At 39.4% G+C, this 16,141-nt stretch overlaps 1 protein-coding gene across 4 annotated transcripts in view; it reads right to left on the bottom strand.

Moving 5' to 3' along the window:
• Positions 1 to 15,282, bottom strand: part of ubr1 (ubiquitin protein ligase E3 component n-recognin 1) — a 197,207-nt gene extending 181,925 nt beyond the window's left edge. For 3 of the 4 annotated variants that reach the window (XM_041214122.1, XM_041214124.1, XM_041214126.1), the window contains exons 1-3: positions 15,140 to 15,282; positions 5,573 to 5,829; positions 2,432 to 2,510 (exon numbers count right to left, since the gene is read on the bottom strand). In XM_041214122.1, the coding sequence (XP_041070056.1) occupies positions 2,432 to 2,510; positions 5,573 to 5,829; positions 15,140 to 15,223 (420 nt within the window). In that variant the 5' untranslated portion in view covers positions 15,224 to 15,282. Of the gene's footprint in view, positions 1 to 2,431; positions 2,511 to 5,572; positions 5,830 to 15,139 lie in introns of those variants that run through there. The other variant, XM_041214125.1, reaches the window with a different exon arrangement.
• Positions 15,283 to 16,141: the final 859 nt, after the last annotated feature.

Here is a 16,141-nt window from a genome sequence, read left to right as displayed (position 1 = left end):
GTGGTTGTAGGGACAAACAAGCAGTGATAGAAGCAGATCATCAAAAGATGTCAACGACAATAGTACAATAGAACACATAGGTGTTAAAGTTAAAGTTGGTGATATTATCTAAACGAATGTGCTAATTAAGAATGGATGGTAGGGCACTCAAGGTATAGCTCTAGTGGGGGTGTTTTTTTTTTAATTTTTTTTTAAATAATGGAAATAAGTGGGAAAAGGAAAATCTTTATAATTTATTGGGAAAAAAAGGAAGGGGGAAACAGAAAGGGGGTGGGGATGGGGGAGGGAGCTCACGACCTAAAGTTGTTGAATTCAATATTCAGTCCGGAAGGCTGTAAAGTGCCTAGTCCGAGTAGGCACTTTACAGCCTTCCGGACTGAACATTGAATTCAACAACTTTAGGTCTTGAGCTCCCTCCTCCATCCCCACCCCCTTTCTGTTTCCCCCTTCCTTTTTTTCCCAATAAATTATAAAGATTTTCCTTTTCCCACCTATTTCCATTATTTAAAAAAAAAAAACACCCCCACTAGAGCTACACCTTGAGTGCCCTGCCATCCATTCTTAATTAGCACATTCGTTTAGATAATATCACCAACTTTAACACCTATGTGTTCTATTGTACTATTGTCGTTGACATCTTTTGATGATCTGCTTCTATCACTGCTTGTTTGTCCCTACAACCACACCCCCCCCTCCACCTCTCTCTCTCTCTCTCTATCTCTCCGCCCCCCACACACACACCTTAAACCAGCTTATATTTCAACTCTTTCTTGGACTCGAACTCAAGTTCTGTCGAAGGGTCATGAGGACTCGAAACGTCAACTCTTTTCTTCTCCGCCAATGCTGCCAGACCTGCTGAGTTTTTCCAGGTAATTCTGTTTTTGTTTTGGATTTCCAGCATGCGCAGTTTTTTTGTTTTTATCTAAATCAGGCCATCTGGTCAATATCTCATTGCTAGTCATGGGAGCTTGATGTGTACAAATAGCCTACCATATTACGTTACACAGTGACTAAATTGAAAATTAATTAGCTGTTAAAGAGTTTGGAGCATCCCAAAATTGTAAGAAGTGTCAAAATCCTTTATTTAGTGAGTGGAAGTTTGACTAATGTTAATGTTTCTTTGAAGCACACCAATCAGAGCGTGTCCTGTTTCCAGTGCTAACTGCAAGAAAGGCAAGCTGAAGTGATCAACAGCCAATGAAACCAGACTGGCCACACTTGACAAGCATCGTTTCACCTAACTGGCAACAACCATGGTGAACATCTTCACGGGGTCCAAGTCAGCTGAGAACCAGATGTGGAGTTGTGACATTTGTTGCTACTGTGAACCATAAGATTAGCTCAGCTAGTGACAGGTGGCAAGGTTGCCAGGAGCAGTATTTTTTTGTTTTTTTCTTCTTTTAGCCTGTTCTTGCTTCTGGACAGCAGCTATTCAAGAGTTCTGCCACTTTTGTTTCTTTACTTGTTCCATTGCCACTCCCTTTGGATATGGACCATGAAAACTTTTGTAATTTAATCTGTCCTGTCCTCCATCCTATCACAGACCTACCCCCCTTTTATTTGCATAAAGCCTATTAAATTTCCAACTTTATCCAGTTCCGATGAAAGGTCACAAATCTGAAATAGTAACTGTTTCTCTCTCCACAGATACTATTTGCCAGACCTGCAGAGTATTTCCAGTATTAATTCTAAAAGGCTGGCAGCAGGGGATTGAGTGCTAATGACACATTATCATTCTGATCAGTTTGTGCTAGTTCTTAACCATTTAATGCAGAATATTCAACTCATTACCGCCTCAAAACAGAAGTAAACTCTTTGTTTTTAAACACCAACTCAAAGTAAAGGACTGCTTGGCTATATAACAGTATTACAGCCAATCCCTAAACGGTGGCATAGTTTTTGATTCTTCCCCACAAGAAATATTAGATAGTGGAGGAGTCATGAGTTCCAGGCAGGCCTCTTCAGTACTGGTACATGCATATTCAGTCAGGCTGACAACAGCTATATTTCCTGGCTGTTTCGCTGAGCAGCTGACAAGCTTAGCAGGTGCATATATATTCAATCTGACAAATGTTATTAAAAAGAACTCCTGTTGGTCTTATAGCTCCCCAACACATGATCTCCATTAACTTTATGGTCTAGGGGAGCAGAAGCACAACAACCATCACCTCCAAGTCACCCACCATCCTTCATGGTCGTTGGGACTATATCCTTGAACTCTCTATCTAGCGGAACTTAGGAGCACCTTCAGCACATGGATGAGCAGTTCAAGGACAATATGTGATGGACAATAAATGCCAGTCTTGTCAGCAAGATCCAAATCTCCAGAATGATTTATTTTTTAAATTCTTACAAGTGAAAATACTACCAAATGCTTTCACAAATCAAATTAAGATGCAGTAAAAAACAGAGCAAGCAGAACATACTATACCTTGTACCGATGATTTCGGTGAACACTATTTTGGAAACAGTCCATGCATAGCACACAAGTGGGATCTATTGCACAGTCTCTGTAACAAAAATGGTACAGTAACAACCACTTGCTAAATTCTGACCATATATGTAACATTCTTCATCATGGTCATAGAATCAACCAACACAGGTCATTTGGCCCATCATTCCCAGACATCTTTCATAGAACTACCCAATTAGTCTCCTACTCTTTCCCTGTAGCCCATAAATCTCTGTTTCAATTATATATCCATTTTCCTTTTATAAGTTATTGAATCTACTTCCACCACCCTTTCAGAAAGTATATTCCAAATCAGTACATGTTGCATAAAAAAACTCATCTTCTTGGATTTTTTGCCAATTATCTTAAATCAGGGTCCTCTGATTACCAACTCTTCTACCAGTATAAGCATTTTCTCCCCATCTGTTCTATTAAAACCCCTCATAATTTTGAGTATCTCTATTACATCTTCCCTTAGCTTTCTTGAAAACAACCCTTCCTTCACTTCTGGTATCTCCACATACTGAAGTCCCTCATCTCTGGTACCGTTCTAGGAAATTTCTTCTGCACCTTCTCATAGGTCGACAATTCAACATTTCTCTCAATTTCTGCCTTGCACCCTCCAGCCAACGATATAATTTGAAGCATGCAATATGGCCATTTTCATTTTTCAGTTCATTTAGTGTAGGCTTCCATTTACCATCCCTATCATACATTATCATATGCCTTAGACTCTGGTACCTGCTGAAAATTGTTAGTGGTTTCGATCTTGACTACTGCTGAATATCAAGCTGCAGACTAAACATGGAAAATCAGAGTTCTTGCCTTATTGATATGAAAAACCAAAATTATTTTGCTTGAATTAATTTTCCACATGTTTAAACAACAAAGTGCAATGCCCCTTTTTGAAATGAGACAGGAAAAACAATCCAAACAGGTTACATCAATGCCTCTTTCCTCCCGTGCAAGTCACAACATAGTTACACTTCCTCAACTGGGAGCCTGGTACTCTTGAACTCACCACTCACACAACTCACAAAAAGCAAGCTTAGACATTTGCAACAAAAAAAACTGTTAACACACTCTCTCTCTCTTCAGCTACCATGTCATGAGAAAGCATTGACGACCATGGTTATGCTTGGCAAGATACTGCAGTGATTTGCCATTGCCTTCTGCAGGTAGCATTCACTACTATGGAGTAACAAGATGCTGTACAGTTGACACAGCTAGTTGTGTAACAGTGCTGATGGCACACAACTTAGTACTCACATTGTTGAGGTCCCAGTCCTGGCTGCATAACTGTGGAGACACGCTGAATGAAAGCCAAGTGTTAGAAAGAACAAGTGTGCATTATATAGCATCTTTCATGATCTTAGCATGTCCCAAAGTACTTTACAGCCAAAGAAATAATTTTGAAGTGGAGTCATTATTGACAGTACAGCACTCCTTCAGAACTACAAGTCTGTAAATGAACGTATGGAAGAGAAGTCCTGCTCTTTGTCATGTGTACATGTTGTAAGAAAGGCAGAGACCGCAACTGACTGCTTGCTTGCACTGCACTGGAATGGACTAGGAGGGAAGGAATAAATGATGTATGGAATTTAGAGAGAGGGAAGAGAAACTGTTATTTCAATTTAAATTATTTAGTTGGTGGCTTTCACTGTGCTCTGCCCCACCTCTCCACAGTTAAACCTTAAACTGACACACTAGTTATTCTCTCAGATGGACGTAAAAGATCCTATCATACTATTCAAAGCAGAACAGGTGAGTTCTCCCTGGTGTCATGACCAATATTTATCCCTCAGTGATTATGTTACTGGACCAATGATCTGAAGACCGTAGTTCATATCCCATAATGGCAACTGGGGAAATTAAATGCAATTAATTAAATTAAGCTGGAACAAAACAAAATAAGAAGTTGGAATCAGTATTGCGACAATGAACCTACAAAAATGAAATTGTCAAAAAACCTATCACATTCGCCAATATTCTTCAGGGAAGGATTTTATCTGGTCTGGCCCTAATGTGACTCCAGACCCACAATGTGTTTGACTCTTAACTGACTTCTGAAGTGACCTAGCAGACAATTCGTTATATAGGTATGGGCAATAAAGGCTGGCCTTGCCAGCAATGCCCACATCTTGTAATAAAAATAAAAATTACATTCTTATTACCTCATTGGCATTTGTGGGATCTTGCACTGCACAAAATAGTTGCAAAACTATGTGGGACATTCTGAGATCATGAAAAACACTACATAAATGCAAGTTTTGTTTGTTCGCACAGCATTGAAATAGCAGCCTGGATTATTTGTTTGTGTCCTGGAATTGGAATTGAACCCATGACTTTCTGAGTCGAAAATAAGAGTGCTATCACTTTAACTCAGATTAAGAACAGAAAGCTTTGATAAGGTGGCAAATCATCTGTATAGATGTTGTCTTCATACGATGCAATGAGATTGGTTGGCAACATGTTTACATTTGAGAAACAGATTTTCTTGAATTATGGGATTATGACCCTGATGGCATTCAAGAGAGACATGTTATTCATGAAGTATGCTACAGCATGCTATGAAATGCAGCAAGGCTTCACAATGAGAAAGTACTCCAAACCAACTACTAAATCCAAGTCTTAAAGACTCTTCAAGTTTATAGCTATCTGTAGCAGTGTCAAAGGTGTCACCTTTTGGACATCCTCTCATGTGAGCATATCACATCGTGCTATTTGAAAAGCAGGGAAGTTCTCCCTGGTGTCCTAACCAATATTTATCCCTCAATCAACAAGAATAAAAACAGTTTACCTGGTCATTATGATATTGCTGTTTGTGGGAGCTTGCTGTGTGCAAATTGACTGTCGTGTTTCCCTATATCATAACAGTGATTTCACTTTAAATGCACTTCACTGGATATAAAGTGCTTTGTGATAGTAAAAGGTGCACTATAAAAGCAAGTTCTTTCCTTGCCCTGGTTTCTTTTGAAGAAAGTAACAGTATTTCAGTTGTCTTTGAATTCAGTGGAAAACAAGCAAAAGATAGTTGGTTACAAGAGGGTTAAAGCCATTTACAAAGCAGCAAGAGAAGTGGCCAGGAGCAAAATAATGCGCTCAATTTACACATCTCACCGACAGGAATACGTTGTTTCTCCCCCTTTGAAAACTCGACCACAGAGCTGTGAAGAACTATTGTTTTGTTCCAGTTTTGCAAAGCCATCTGCTGGGGTTTCTCCGAACAGAAACCACTCCAAGGTTTGAAGTAATGTTTGATAGGCCTGCTCATCCTCAGGTGGCTTGACTTCTGATCCCGAGCAATGCACCGGAGGTACATAGTCCTTCAGGTGTTGATATATCCCCAAACACAAATCAACTCCTTCCTGCCAATTCTGTGTGAAGAAAAGTAAATGTCAGTTACAACCAAAACTTCCCACTTTTACCTGCTGTACCAAATAACTCAGTTACTGTTTTGCATTATCACATTGAACTTATCACTCCAGACCACCTACGACCAATGTTTCCTCTAAAGCTACACGGGAGCACAGCTGTGTAGCAGTCCAGAACTTACCGCACATGGAACAAACAGGCCACATACAAGAGGCAATTCCTTTAAAATATACACATACACAAACAGAAAATGCTTGAAACGCTCAACAGATCAGGCAGCATGTGGAGAAAGATAGGGTTAATGTCTCAGGTCAATGACCTTCAGTCAGAGGATCTGATAAAGGAACTGAAAAGCTAAGAACTTAAATGTCCAGAAGGTGTGTGGTGCATCCCATACTTAGATTGCAAAACAATTTACTGCTACTGTAGGAATGTGTTCCACTTAGAAAACTTTGCATTAGTGGCACCTAACAGCAGAACACTTGAATATCTTCGCTGAGATAAGAAAATGGAAGTGCTGTGAAATCTTGACTCCAATGGTCTCCCAGGACAATCTGTGGTACATAATTCAACCATAAGCAAGTATTATTTCTTCCTAGCAATCATGAATGGGGTTGACTAGAAATCACTACGTTGGGTTCAAATAGTCCTTTAGCAGAACATAAAATTGTGCATTGCTGAAAAAAAAAGACATGCTGTCAACACTTTTTGTCTTGCACTCATCAGGGTAGATTCGCAAGAATACCAAATTTCAAAGGAACAATAATTTTAACTTTTCAACTAAACAAAAGCTTGGGGAACAGCCATTCTCTGGTTCATTTTCCATGGCAATGCCTTGGCAGTGTAAACCTGCCTGGTTTGAAATTAAACAAAAGCTTGGTAGTTTCCCTAGTGCATTTGCCATAACAACACCTCTACCAATCAGAGACCACTTGCCAGCCAATCAGCACCCTCTTCTCTTGCAGTATAATTATTGTTGTTCCCTTTGAAATTTGTTATTCTTGTGAATCTGTCCTAATGAGTGCAAGACAAAAAGCTTCAACAGTTTGTCTCTTTTCTTCAGCAATACTTAAGTTGGGTTCCTGGCTGAACTGTTGACTATCTCTTAGCAGAAGTTTCAGAAAAAACAAAAATAGTTTAGCCAATTGTGGTTTAAGCACTTACAGTCTATAAGCATTTGACAACCCCGTTGCAGCAAGGTTTCTTTTGCACTCTGTGATAGGAGGCTCACAATAGCAGATATCTTACTTAAAAACCCACAAGTTCAGCAAATCACATCGCAACCAGACAAGAATGACTGAATACCACAGAGCAGATATAGGGACCACATCATTTCTTGTTTTGTAATATTCTATCAGCACTGGGACTTTCCTTCCTACAGTTCTAAAACATATTAATGCCCTATTTTGGTGCATGTACTGTAACTGTGAACACCAGCTGCCATAAACAGGGAATTCATTACTACTTTTTCCTTTATTTGGATGTCACTGGTAAGGACAGCATTTACAGCCATCTCTAGTTGCCCTGAGAAAGTTGTGGTGAACCATCTTCATGAACCATTGTAACAGTTTAATACAACTGAGTGTCTTGCTCAGCCACCTTCAAAGGGCAGTGACTGTGAGTCACCAAAGCTCCAGAAAAGTGTTGAGAATACTAGAAATAGGAGAATGTTAGGTTGTAAACAATTCTGCTTCAAACTGTCCATCTACTTCCCCAAGTTGAAAGAGGATTAGGGTCTCAAAGATAGGTAATCAATATTCCTACTTTGATACAAGACCCATGTGATTCACGTTGCACTAGAGATGAGTTTTGAGGATCTAAGACACTATTGAAAACTCACAGACAAGGTTAATTTGCCAGAATCTGGGAGAGGGATAGCAACTATAGGCAGCAAGACACTGTGGTTCACCACACAGTAATGGGGTGGGAGCTTGCGCTCAGATCGGAGAGGCTGAATATATGTGGAGTTTAAAAAAACAGGCTGGAAGATTCGCCTAGCTTGCACTAGAGGAAGAATCTCTGGTTAAAAAAAAGGTCACTGTGAAAGACAGTTTTGAGAATAAAAGTTGGCAAGCGGAGAAAGGAAAAGTACAGGGCTAAAACCTTGGGAGAACTGAATTTCTACTTAAAGGACAGAGTAAAATGTATCTGTGAAGTGTGTTTTCAGCTGTGCTAAAAGAAAAAGGGGAATGTTCTGTTTTGTGGTTTAAAGTGTAAGTTGCTTACAAAGACAGTACTTCAGTCCATAGTGTTTTTGGTCTTTTGTTATTGTAAAAGTCTTAAAATGTGAAATTTGTCATAACTTCCAGTTAATAGCTGAAATGATATCAGTCTGTACGAAGATCATAACAAAATACAAGACAGACCAGGTAAGGAGGCAGATTTCATTCCCTAAAGGCATCAGTAAACCAATGGGATTTTCTTAATTACAATAACCTAACAGCTTCATGATCACTTTTACTGATATCAACTTTTTAATTTTCAAATTTTCTGAAAGCAAATTCAGATTCTCAAACTGCCACAGTGGAATTTGAACATGTTCTCCGGATTATTGATCCAACTTCCTGGATTACTAGTCCTGTAACATAACTAGTACACTGCTGTACTGTTTATGCTGCTCAGTTACCAAAGACACTGAACTTTGTACTCACCTCTGGGAATCTTTCAAAATTTCCTCTCAACAATTACTACAATATTTCACTTCCTTTTATGCAAATAAGCAGCTTTAGGAAAACAAATTAGGGTAGACCAGCTAATTTTAAAGATCAAGAATCTTTTTCTTCTGACCCACAGACTAAATCTTCCACAAGTGCTGTTTTTTGAGGCAATTTGCACACATCTTCACACCCTTTCCTTGGTTTATTTCCATGCTACCTTTAACCTCTGTATAATCCTTCCAGCAATCAGAAAGAGTTATTTTCATCTCATCAGTCTGGCTTGGACCAGAGCCCACGTTTCTGAGATAAACGCTCCAGTTAAAGAAAACCTCAAGCTTTCATCCAAAATGATCCATTCCTCATATTTCATGGGAAAACCTCACTATAGTACTGAACAGCTGATTACAAATCTTGGAGGGGGTGAGGGTAGCCATAGGTTGAATTTGCTCATAATTATGTTTGCTATTCCTAAGACAGGTTGCTTCCAAAGCAATAGTAAAGAGCATTTTAATTACTATTGCATACAGTGATTTGGATCAGAAGACAAATGTGAATTTGTGACCAAGCTTAAAGTTCTTTCTGAAATCTCTCCAAAATATGATATTTTTAAGACATCCTGTTTCTTTGGTACACAAAGTACTAAGTTTTTGGGAGAAAAAGGACTGTAGCTCACAGTACACTGTGCGACAGATTAACAGTATGGTGAAGCATCAAGGGAGAGGGCTTGCTCCCACACTCCCCTCTCTCACCAAAGAATGTAAAGGGGGAAAGAGGAAGCAGGGCCATATAATATCACAGAAAGAAAACAGATTCTGTACCAGATGAGGTGCATTTTAATTGTCTAGTTATTTGCCTTTATGAATGAGCACATGCAATTTTGCTGTGACCTGAATCTCATTCCCAAGGAAGGAATCCCTGTAAGTAACTGGGTGACAGCTGGGCTAAAATAGAAACACAAATCACAATGATGACCTTTCACCCTAAACATAACCATTATTTAGCAATGAACACCGAAATAGCGAAGATGTAGAGACAATTATTAATTCTAACCACTGCATAAGTCTGGTATTTGTGTCCATTGCACTGAGTGATTGAAAGTTTTTAAAAATTGACAGGTAAAGCTTGTGATTCCATTATTAGATGGATTACAAAAACAGGTATCAGATGTAACCCAATGGTCCTCTCACCTCTGAGTCAGAAGTCTGGGGTTCACGCCCTGAGATTTGAGCACGTAATCCAATGCAATAGTAAGGGAATACTGCACTATCAGAGATACCATGCTCAGATGAGATGCTCAAATTGAGGCTCTATCTACCCTTTCAGGTAGTTGTAGAAGATTCCAAGGTTCGATTCGAAGATGTGTAGGGAAGTTTTCCCCAGTGTTCCGACCAATCTTTATTTCTCAACCAGCATTACTAAAACACAAAACAAAAACAGAATTACCTGGAAAAACTCAGCAGGTCTGGCAGCATCGGCGGAGAAGAAAAGAGTTGACGTTTCGAGTCCTCATGACCCTTCGACAGAACTTTGAGGACTCGAAACGTCAACTCTTTTCTTCTCCGCCGATGCTGCCAGACCTGCTGAGTTTTTCCAGGTAATTCTGTTTTTGTTTTGGATTTCCAGCATCCGCAGTTTTTTTGTTTTTATTACTAAAACACATTATTTCATCGCTGCTTGTGGGACCATGCTGTGCATAAATTGGCTGCGCGTCTCCCAAAATTACAACTTGACTACATTACAAATGTACTATTGGCTGTGAAGTGTTTTGGCGCACCCTGTGGTCATAAATGGCACCGGATAAATGCAAGTCTTTTTCTTAGAACGCAATTAGCTTTTACTTGTGTTTTTTGAAAACAAAAACTTTAATCACAGGCAATTTTAATCTATCTTCTTCATAGAATTAAGTTATTACACAAATCCTCCCTGAATCCACTTGCATGGCCAAGCATGGAAGTACCAGTGGATATTTTAAATGTACCACACAATCAGCTATTAAAAGCAATTACGATTAAAAAGTCCATAATTTAATTAACTCCTGGACCAAGTAATAACATTTAGCACTAGTCTACGATTGCTAAACATAACATTGAAGAGTAAGTGTTTTTATTCATAAATTTTGATGAAACATTTTTGGAGGGAATTCAGCAATGTTAATATATCTGTGGGGCTGGTACTTCAGGTAATCTTTGTCACATCACCCCCAAAGTGCTGGCACAGGCACAATGGGGCAAATAGCCTCCTTTTATATTTCCTGATTCCAATTTTTTTTTTACATGAGTTATGATGATCTGTGATGCGCTGTCTGAAAGGGTACTAGGAGTAGATTCAATAATAACTTCAAAAGCAAATTACATAAGTACTTAAAAAAGGAAAAAAAATTGCAGGGTTACGGAGAAAGAGCAGGGGAGTGAAACTAATTGGATAACTCTTTCAAAGGGCTGGCACAGCACAATGGGGTCAAATGTCCTCTTTCTCTACCGCATGATTCTAAATTCAGTTTAAGGTCAACAATCTTTTCATACTTGGGTTTATGTATTATTTCCTGCTGTATACTTAGATGGTATGTTCCTTCTTTGACACAGATCAACAGACTGACACCAGTTACCCTAAATCACCAAAACAAAAACTCCACAGATTGCCCCTCAAATCTAATAATGTGGCAAGTTCATTCAAAACATGGAAATATCATACTCTACACATCACACCATTACCCAATGCAAGACAGTCTGAAAATGCTGAATGCTTCAAACCTGCAGCCTGAAACTGACTAGCACATTCCCACTAAGAAGTGTTTGGATGCGCACTTGCGATGCCATGGCAAACAAGGCTATGGGCCGAGTGCTGGAAAATGGGATTATAATAGTCAGGTACTTGTTTGACTGGCGCAGACTCGATGGACCAAAGGGCCTTTCTCTGTGCTGGAGACCTCTATGACTCATCCACAAAGTTCCATTACCAGGCCGCACAAACACTCTCAGGCTTAGGTCAGTGACTTTATGGCCTTTGTGTTCTGCCATTGTGAAGTAGTACATTATGAACAGAAAATGTTTGAATTACTTGGCAGGTCTGACAGCATCTGTCATTGAATATTTCCAGCATTTTTCTTTATTTCAGATTTCCAAAATCTATAGTATTTTGCTTCTGAAATAATACATTATCCATGTCACTGTTTAAAACTTAAAAATCGATGAGCCAACTCACCATGAGCGTGGAATTTTTTTTTGAATCATTCCTAATATTATTGCCCTCTTTCTTAGCATCTATAGTTTGAATGATAAATGTTGATTTATCTACAATTTTGTCACAACTACATAATTATGAGTATGGTGCAGAGTCTGGTGAAGGAGAACAGCTGAATTTTAGTCCAGGCTTCTGGATTACCACTCCAATAACAATTATACTACAGCAACCGTTCAAAGGTTAGGCGGCAGGGGGCGGGGTCACATATTTCCATCTCTTGTTTATCTGCAGGTGCCTCTTTTAGAAGATTAAATATGTGGGCATAGTCCATGATAGGTCATAGAGTGTGTGGATTTTGGAAGGGAAGCATGCAAAAGGCCAGCTAACCTGTTTAACTGAATATTTGCTTCTGAGGTAAAGAATAGGCTGCCACTTAGTGACGTCACCCTCTGCTACCTCTTCTCCAGATGCGAGCAATGAATCTGTTTATTTTGGAAATGCACTCTCATTTGGAGAAAACAATAACTATACATACTGTTGTGGAAGGAAAATAATTTGCTAACTCGTTCTGCATTCAAATTCAACGATGAATATGTATTTGGTGTAATTGTATTTAGTAAGCTGATCACAATATAATCTACCTCTAATAATTCAACATCCTCTTTTGAAAGACAGCAACAGTTCGAGCAGGTGTATGAACGTCACCTGAACAATGCCCCTAAAAGCAAACTCCAATGTGTTTGTGCTAAGTTTAAATCCAGACAGAGGGGGGAGCTTTCGTGACAAGACAGAAAACTCTTCAACAAAACCATACAACTGAGGCACTATTATACCAAATGATTTTAACTGGCTTCAGTTAACTGCATTTTATAGAAGATCAGCAAACTATGAAGATATAATAGGCCAGTCCTGCTAACTATTCTCAACCCATCTCATGTATAGCAAGCTATCAAAACCATTGCCTTGTACTCTTGTTAGATCAGATAAGAATTCTTCAGAGCGTTTACTGGCTAACACTGATTTTGCCTCGAGTTGTTCTTTAAAGGATCCCTGACCATTTTTGGACTTTTCTAGTCCAGCTGACAGAACTTTGGCAAAAACACTTAATTGTTGGTTACTGAAAATATTTTATATCATAAACATTCAAAGTTTTATAAAGGTTAATTTGAAGAGTATAGAAAAGGCCGTACTCATTTTTTCTTAAATGATTATAAATGCACCTTCCAGAGTGAAACTGAGCCATGCTACGGGTAAAGTTTCAGGATGAGGAGAGAGGTTATGATTCAGTTGTACAAGGCATTGGTGAGGCCACATCTGGAGTACTGTGTACAGTGCTGGTCTCCTTATTTAAAGAAAGATGTAAATGTGTTAGAAGCAGTTCAGAGAAGGTTTACTAGAATAAGACTAGGAATGAGCAGGTTGTCTTATGAGGAAAGGCTAGACAGGTTAGGCTTGTATCCACTGGAATTTAGAAGAGTAAGAGATGACTTGGTTGAAACCTTTAAAAGATCCTGAGAGGTCTTGACAGGGTGGATGTGGAGAGGATGTTTCCTCTTGTGGGAAAATCTTGAACTGGGGTCACTATTTAAAAATAAGGGGTCGCTCATTTAAAACAGACAGGAGAAATTTTTTCTCTGAGGGTTGTGTCGTTGGGACTCTCTTCCTCAAAAGGCAGTCGGAGCAGAGTCTTTGAATATTTTTAAGACAGAGCTAGATAGGTTCTTGATTAACAAGGGGGTGAAAGATTATCGGGTGTAGGCAGGAATGTGGGGTTGAGGTTACATTTAGATCAGCCATGATCTTATTGAATGGCAGAGCAGGCTCAAGGGGCCATGTGACCTACTCCTAATTCGTATGTTTGTTTGTTCGTATCAATTCACAGTCTGGGCTAAATTAGCTGATTTTAAACAACATGGCCATAGGGGCATAACAGGCATCATCAGCCGTGTAGTAGAGCCAAGAGAGAGGTAAAATCACCCAGGATTCATGCATTTCTTTGGAAGCATAAAATAATGGACTAGTAACTGAGCCAATGAGCTATAGGTAAATATGGACATCAATGTTGAGGCAAAGGGAAAATGGGTGCAATAAGAGGATACATGCACAGGGTGATTGAAACAGTCTCCTTCCATTGCTGTTTTATTTGCTTAAGTGCAACAAAACCTAAATACTGCCCACATTCTCTTTGATGAATCTCTGCACCGGTTAGTTCCCAACACAGAAACAGGTCACCTTCACCTGCAGTTCACAAGTATACAGCAGATCTACTTAAGGTATAAACAAAAAAAATCTGCATTAATATTGCACCTTTAACATAGTAAAATATCCCAGTGTCCTTCACAGGAGCATAATCAATCAAAATTTGGCACAACCATTTCATGAGATATTAGGACAGATTGGTTAAAGAAGTAGACTTTAAGGAGTTACTTAAAGGACAACATGGAGGGGAAGAGAGAGATGTGGAGATGTTTAAGGGGGAAATTCCAGATTTTATGGCTTTGGCAGCTGGAAGTACAGCCACCAATGGTGAAGCGATTAAAATCAAGGATCAACAAGAGAGCATAATGGAAGGATCACTGGGCTCTCAGAGGGTTTGAGGCCATTTTTAAAACACAGGTGAGAATTTTGAAATAGAGGCATTGCCAAATCAGAAGTTCATGTATATCAGTGAACACAGGATTGATGGGTGAATAGGACTTGGTGTGATATAGGTTATGAGGAACTGAGTTTGGATGATCTCCACAAACATTAAGGATGAATTTCATAGAATAAAGCTTGCCAGTTCAGATTACTCAAATGAAACTAAAATATCTGAACCATTTCACTTTCTAAAAATTTAATAAATCGGCTTCAATTTTAGCAGTAATTTTAAAGAGCTTCCTTGTAATTTTGAAGAAAAAGATTATGCTAGACCACTCCCTTTCGAAAGATCTGGGATTTTAAGTAAAGAAAACGCTATTCAGTCACATTAACTTGAAAGGTCTGTATATTAGCTTAAATTTCGAAAATATTTGTAGCTTTCCTTATCAAGATTCCACCACCACTTAGTTGATTTAAAGAAAGTCACACAGTTTACAGGACAGAGGCAAGGACATAAGAAGGCACACACCAACTGGGGCTGAGCACAACAACAGATTGGATTTCTTGGGTTCAATGTATAAACAAACTCGGGCGAACCATGAGACTCTGGCCTAAAAAAAGCAAGAACTGAAGAAAACGTTCGCTGGTTTCTTGTAGAAGAGTCAACATTTCCCCCAACTTCAACTCTAATGCAGGCTGACGATCTTCCAGTAGCCTTAAGGACATTAGCGGGCTCCAAGAGACGGTGAACAAGGCCCCGATACCGCTCCCACCCCACCTCGGCTACCCCCAAACCGGTACCGGCCGGCTCCCGATGTTGATCCTGACAGAATATTTCCGACCAGGAGAATAAAACCCCCGCAGTGATGCAGCAGGTTTGTCTCCCTGGACTCACCCTAACCACCTGCTCGGGCTCCGGGACGCCCCTTGTCCCCAGCTCTCCGCCAACACTCCGCTCTATCACCCGTTCATCCGCCATTTTCGCCACTGTTGTAAAGCGAGTCCGCCAGGGCCGGCATCGTCCGGCTACACTTTCCGACAGTTTTCCAGCGGAGGCCGCTGACAGTTTACAGCAGTTTACAGGGGAGGGGAGACCAGGAGAATATAAACAAAACAGAAACGAGAGCGGTCCTTACAGAGTTAAGAATTATTAGCAAGAACAGCAGATTTTACAAACTGGTTCTCGCGTTATTTTTCAAGAAGAACATCTTGTGGCATAATCTGAACAACAATAACTTCCACTTATATAGCATATAGATGCCATATAGGTTGGCCACTGAAATGCACATAAAATACTGCAGATGCTGGGAATCAAATAAAAACAAAGCGAATGAGGTCTGACAGCATCTGTGGAATGAGAAACAGAGTTAATGTTTCGAGACAAATATAACTATTCAAACCTACTATTTCCAGCATTTTCTGTTTTTACTCTAGGTTGGCCAACTCTGGAACTATTCCTTGAAGCCTGATCTTGCGACATCTCTAGAGAGCCACCTGAGGATGGGGCATCCGCAAATGCTATTCCCTTTCATTCACAAAGTTTGTGTCCTGCTGTACTTTAGTATCTAGCTTTGCTCATGGTTTCACGCCATTACATTCACAGTAATGCCAACCCCACCATCTCATAAATCAAGAGACAAACTCTTAAAAATTAAGAAATTTGGTAAATAAATCATGAATTACTTTTTTAAAAAACATTTCAAACATAGAAAACCTGAAAAGCAGATGCAGAATTGTTAAAAATGTAAACATATTGTAATCCGTAAAATATTAATGGCATAGGAACTAATGACCTGATCTCTGAGGAAAAAAAATTACAATAGTGATATGCAAAACTGAAGAAATCAAAGTGCTCTACAAGGAAATCTCTGGGTCAGTGATTCAGTATCAATTACAC

The sequence above is a fragment of the Carcharodon carcharias genome, chromosome 20, assembly GCF_017639515.1.
Source record: "Carcharodon carcharias isolate sCarCar2 chromosome 20, sCarCar2.pri, whole genome shotgun sequence".
Classification (NCBI taxonomy): Eukaryota; Metazoa; Chordata; class Chondrichthyes; order Lamniformes; family Lamnidae; genus Carcharodon; species Carcharodon carcharias.
Note: the sequence above shows the minus strand (reverse complement) of the source record. Positions and strands in the feature narration are given on the sequence as shown.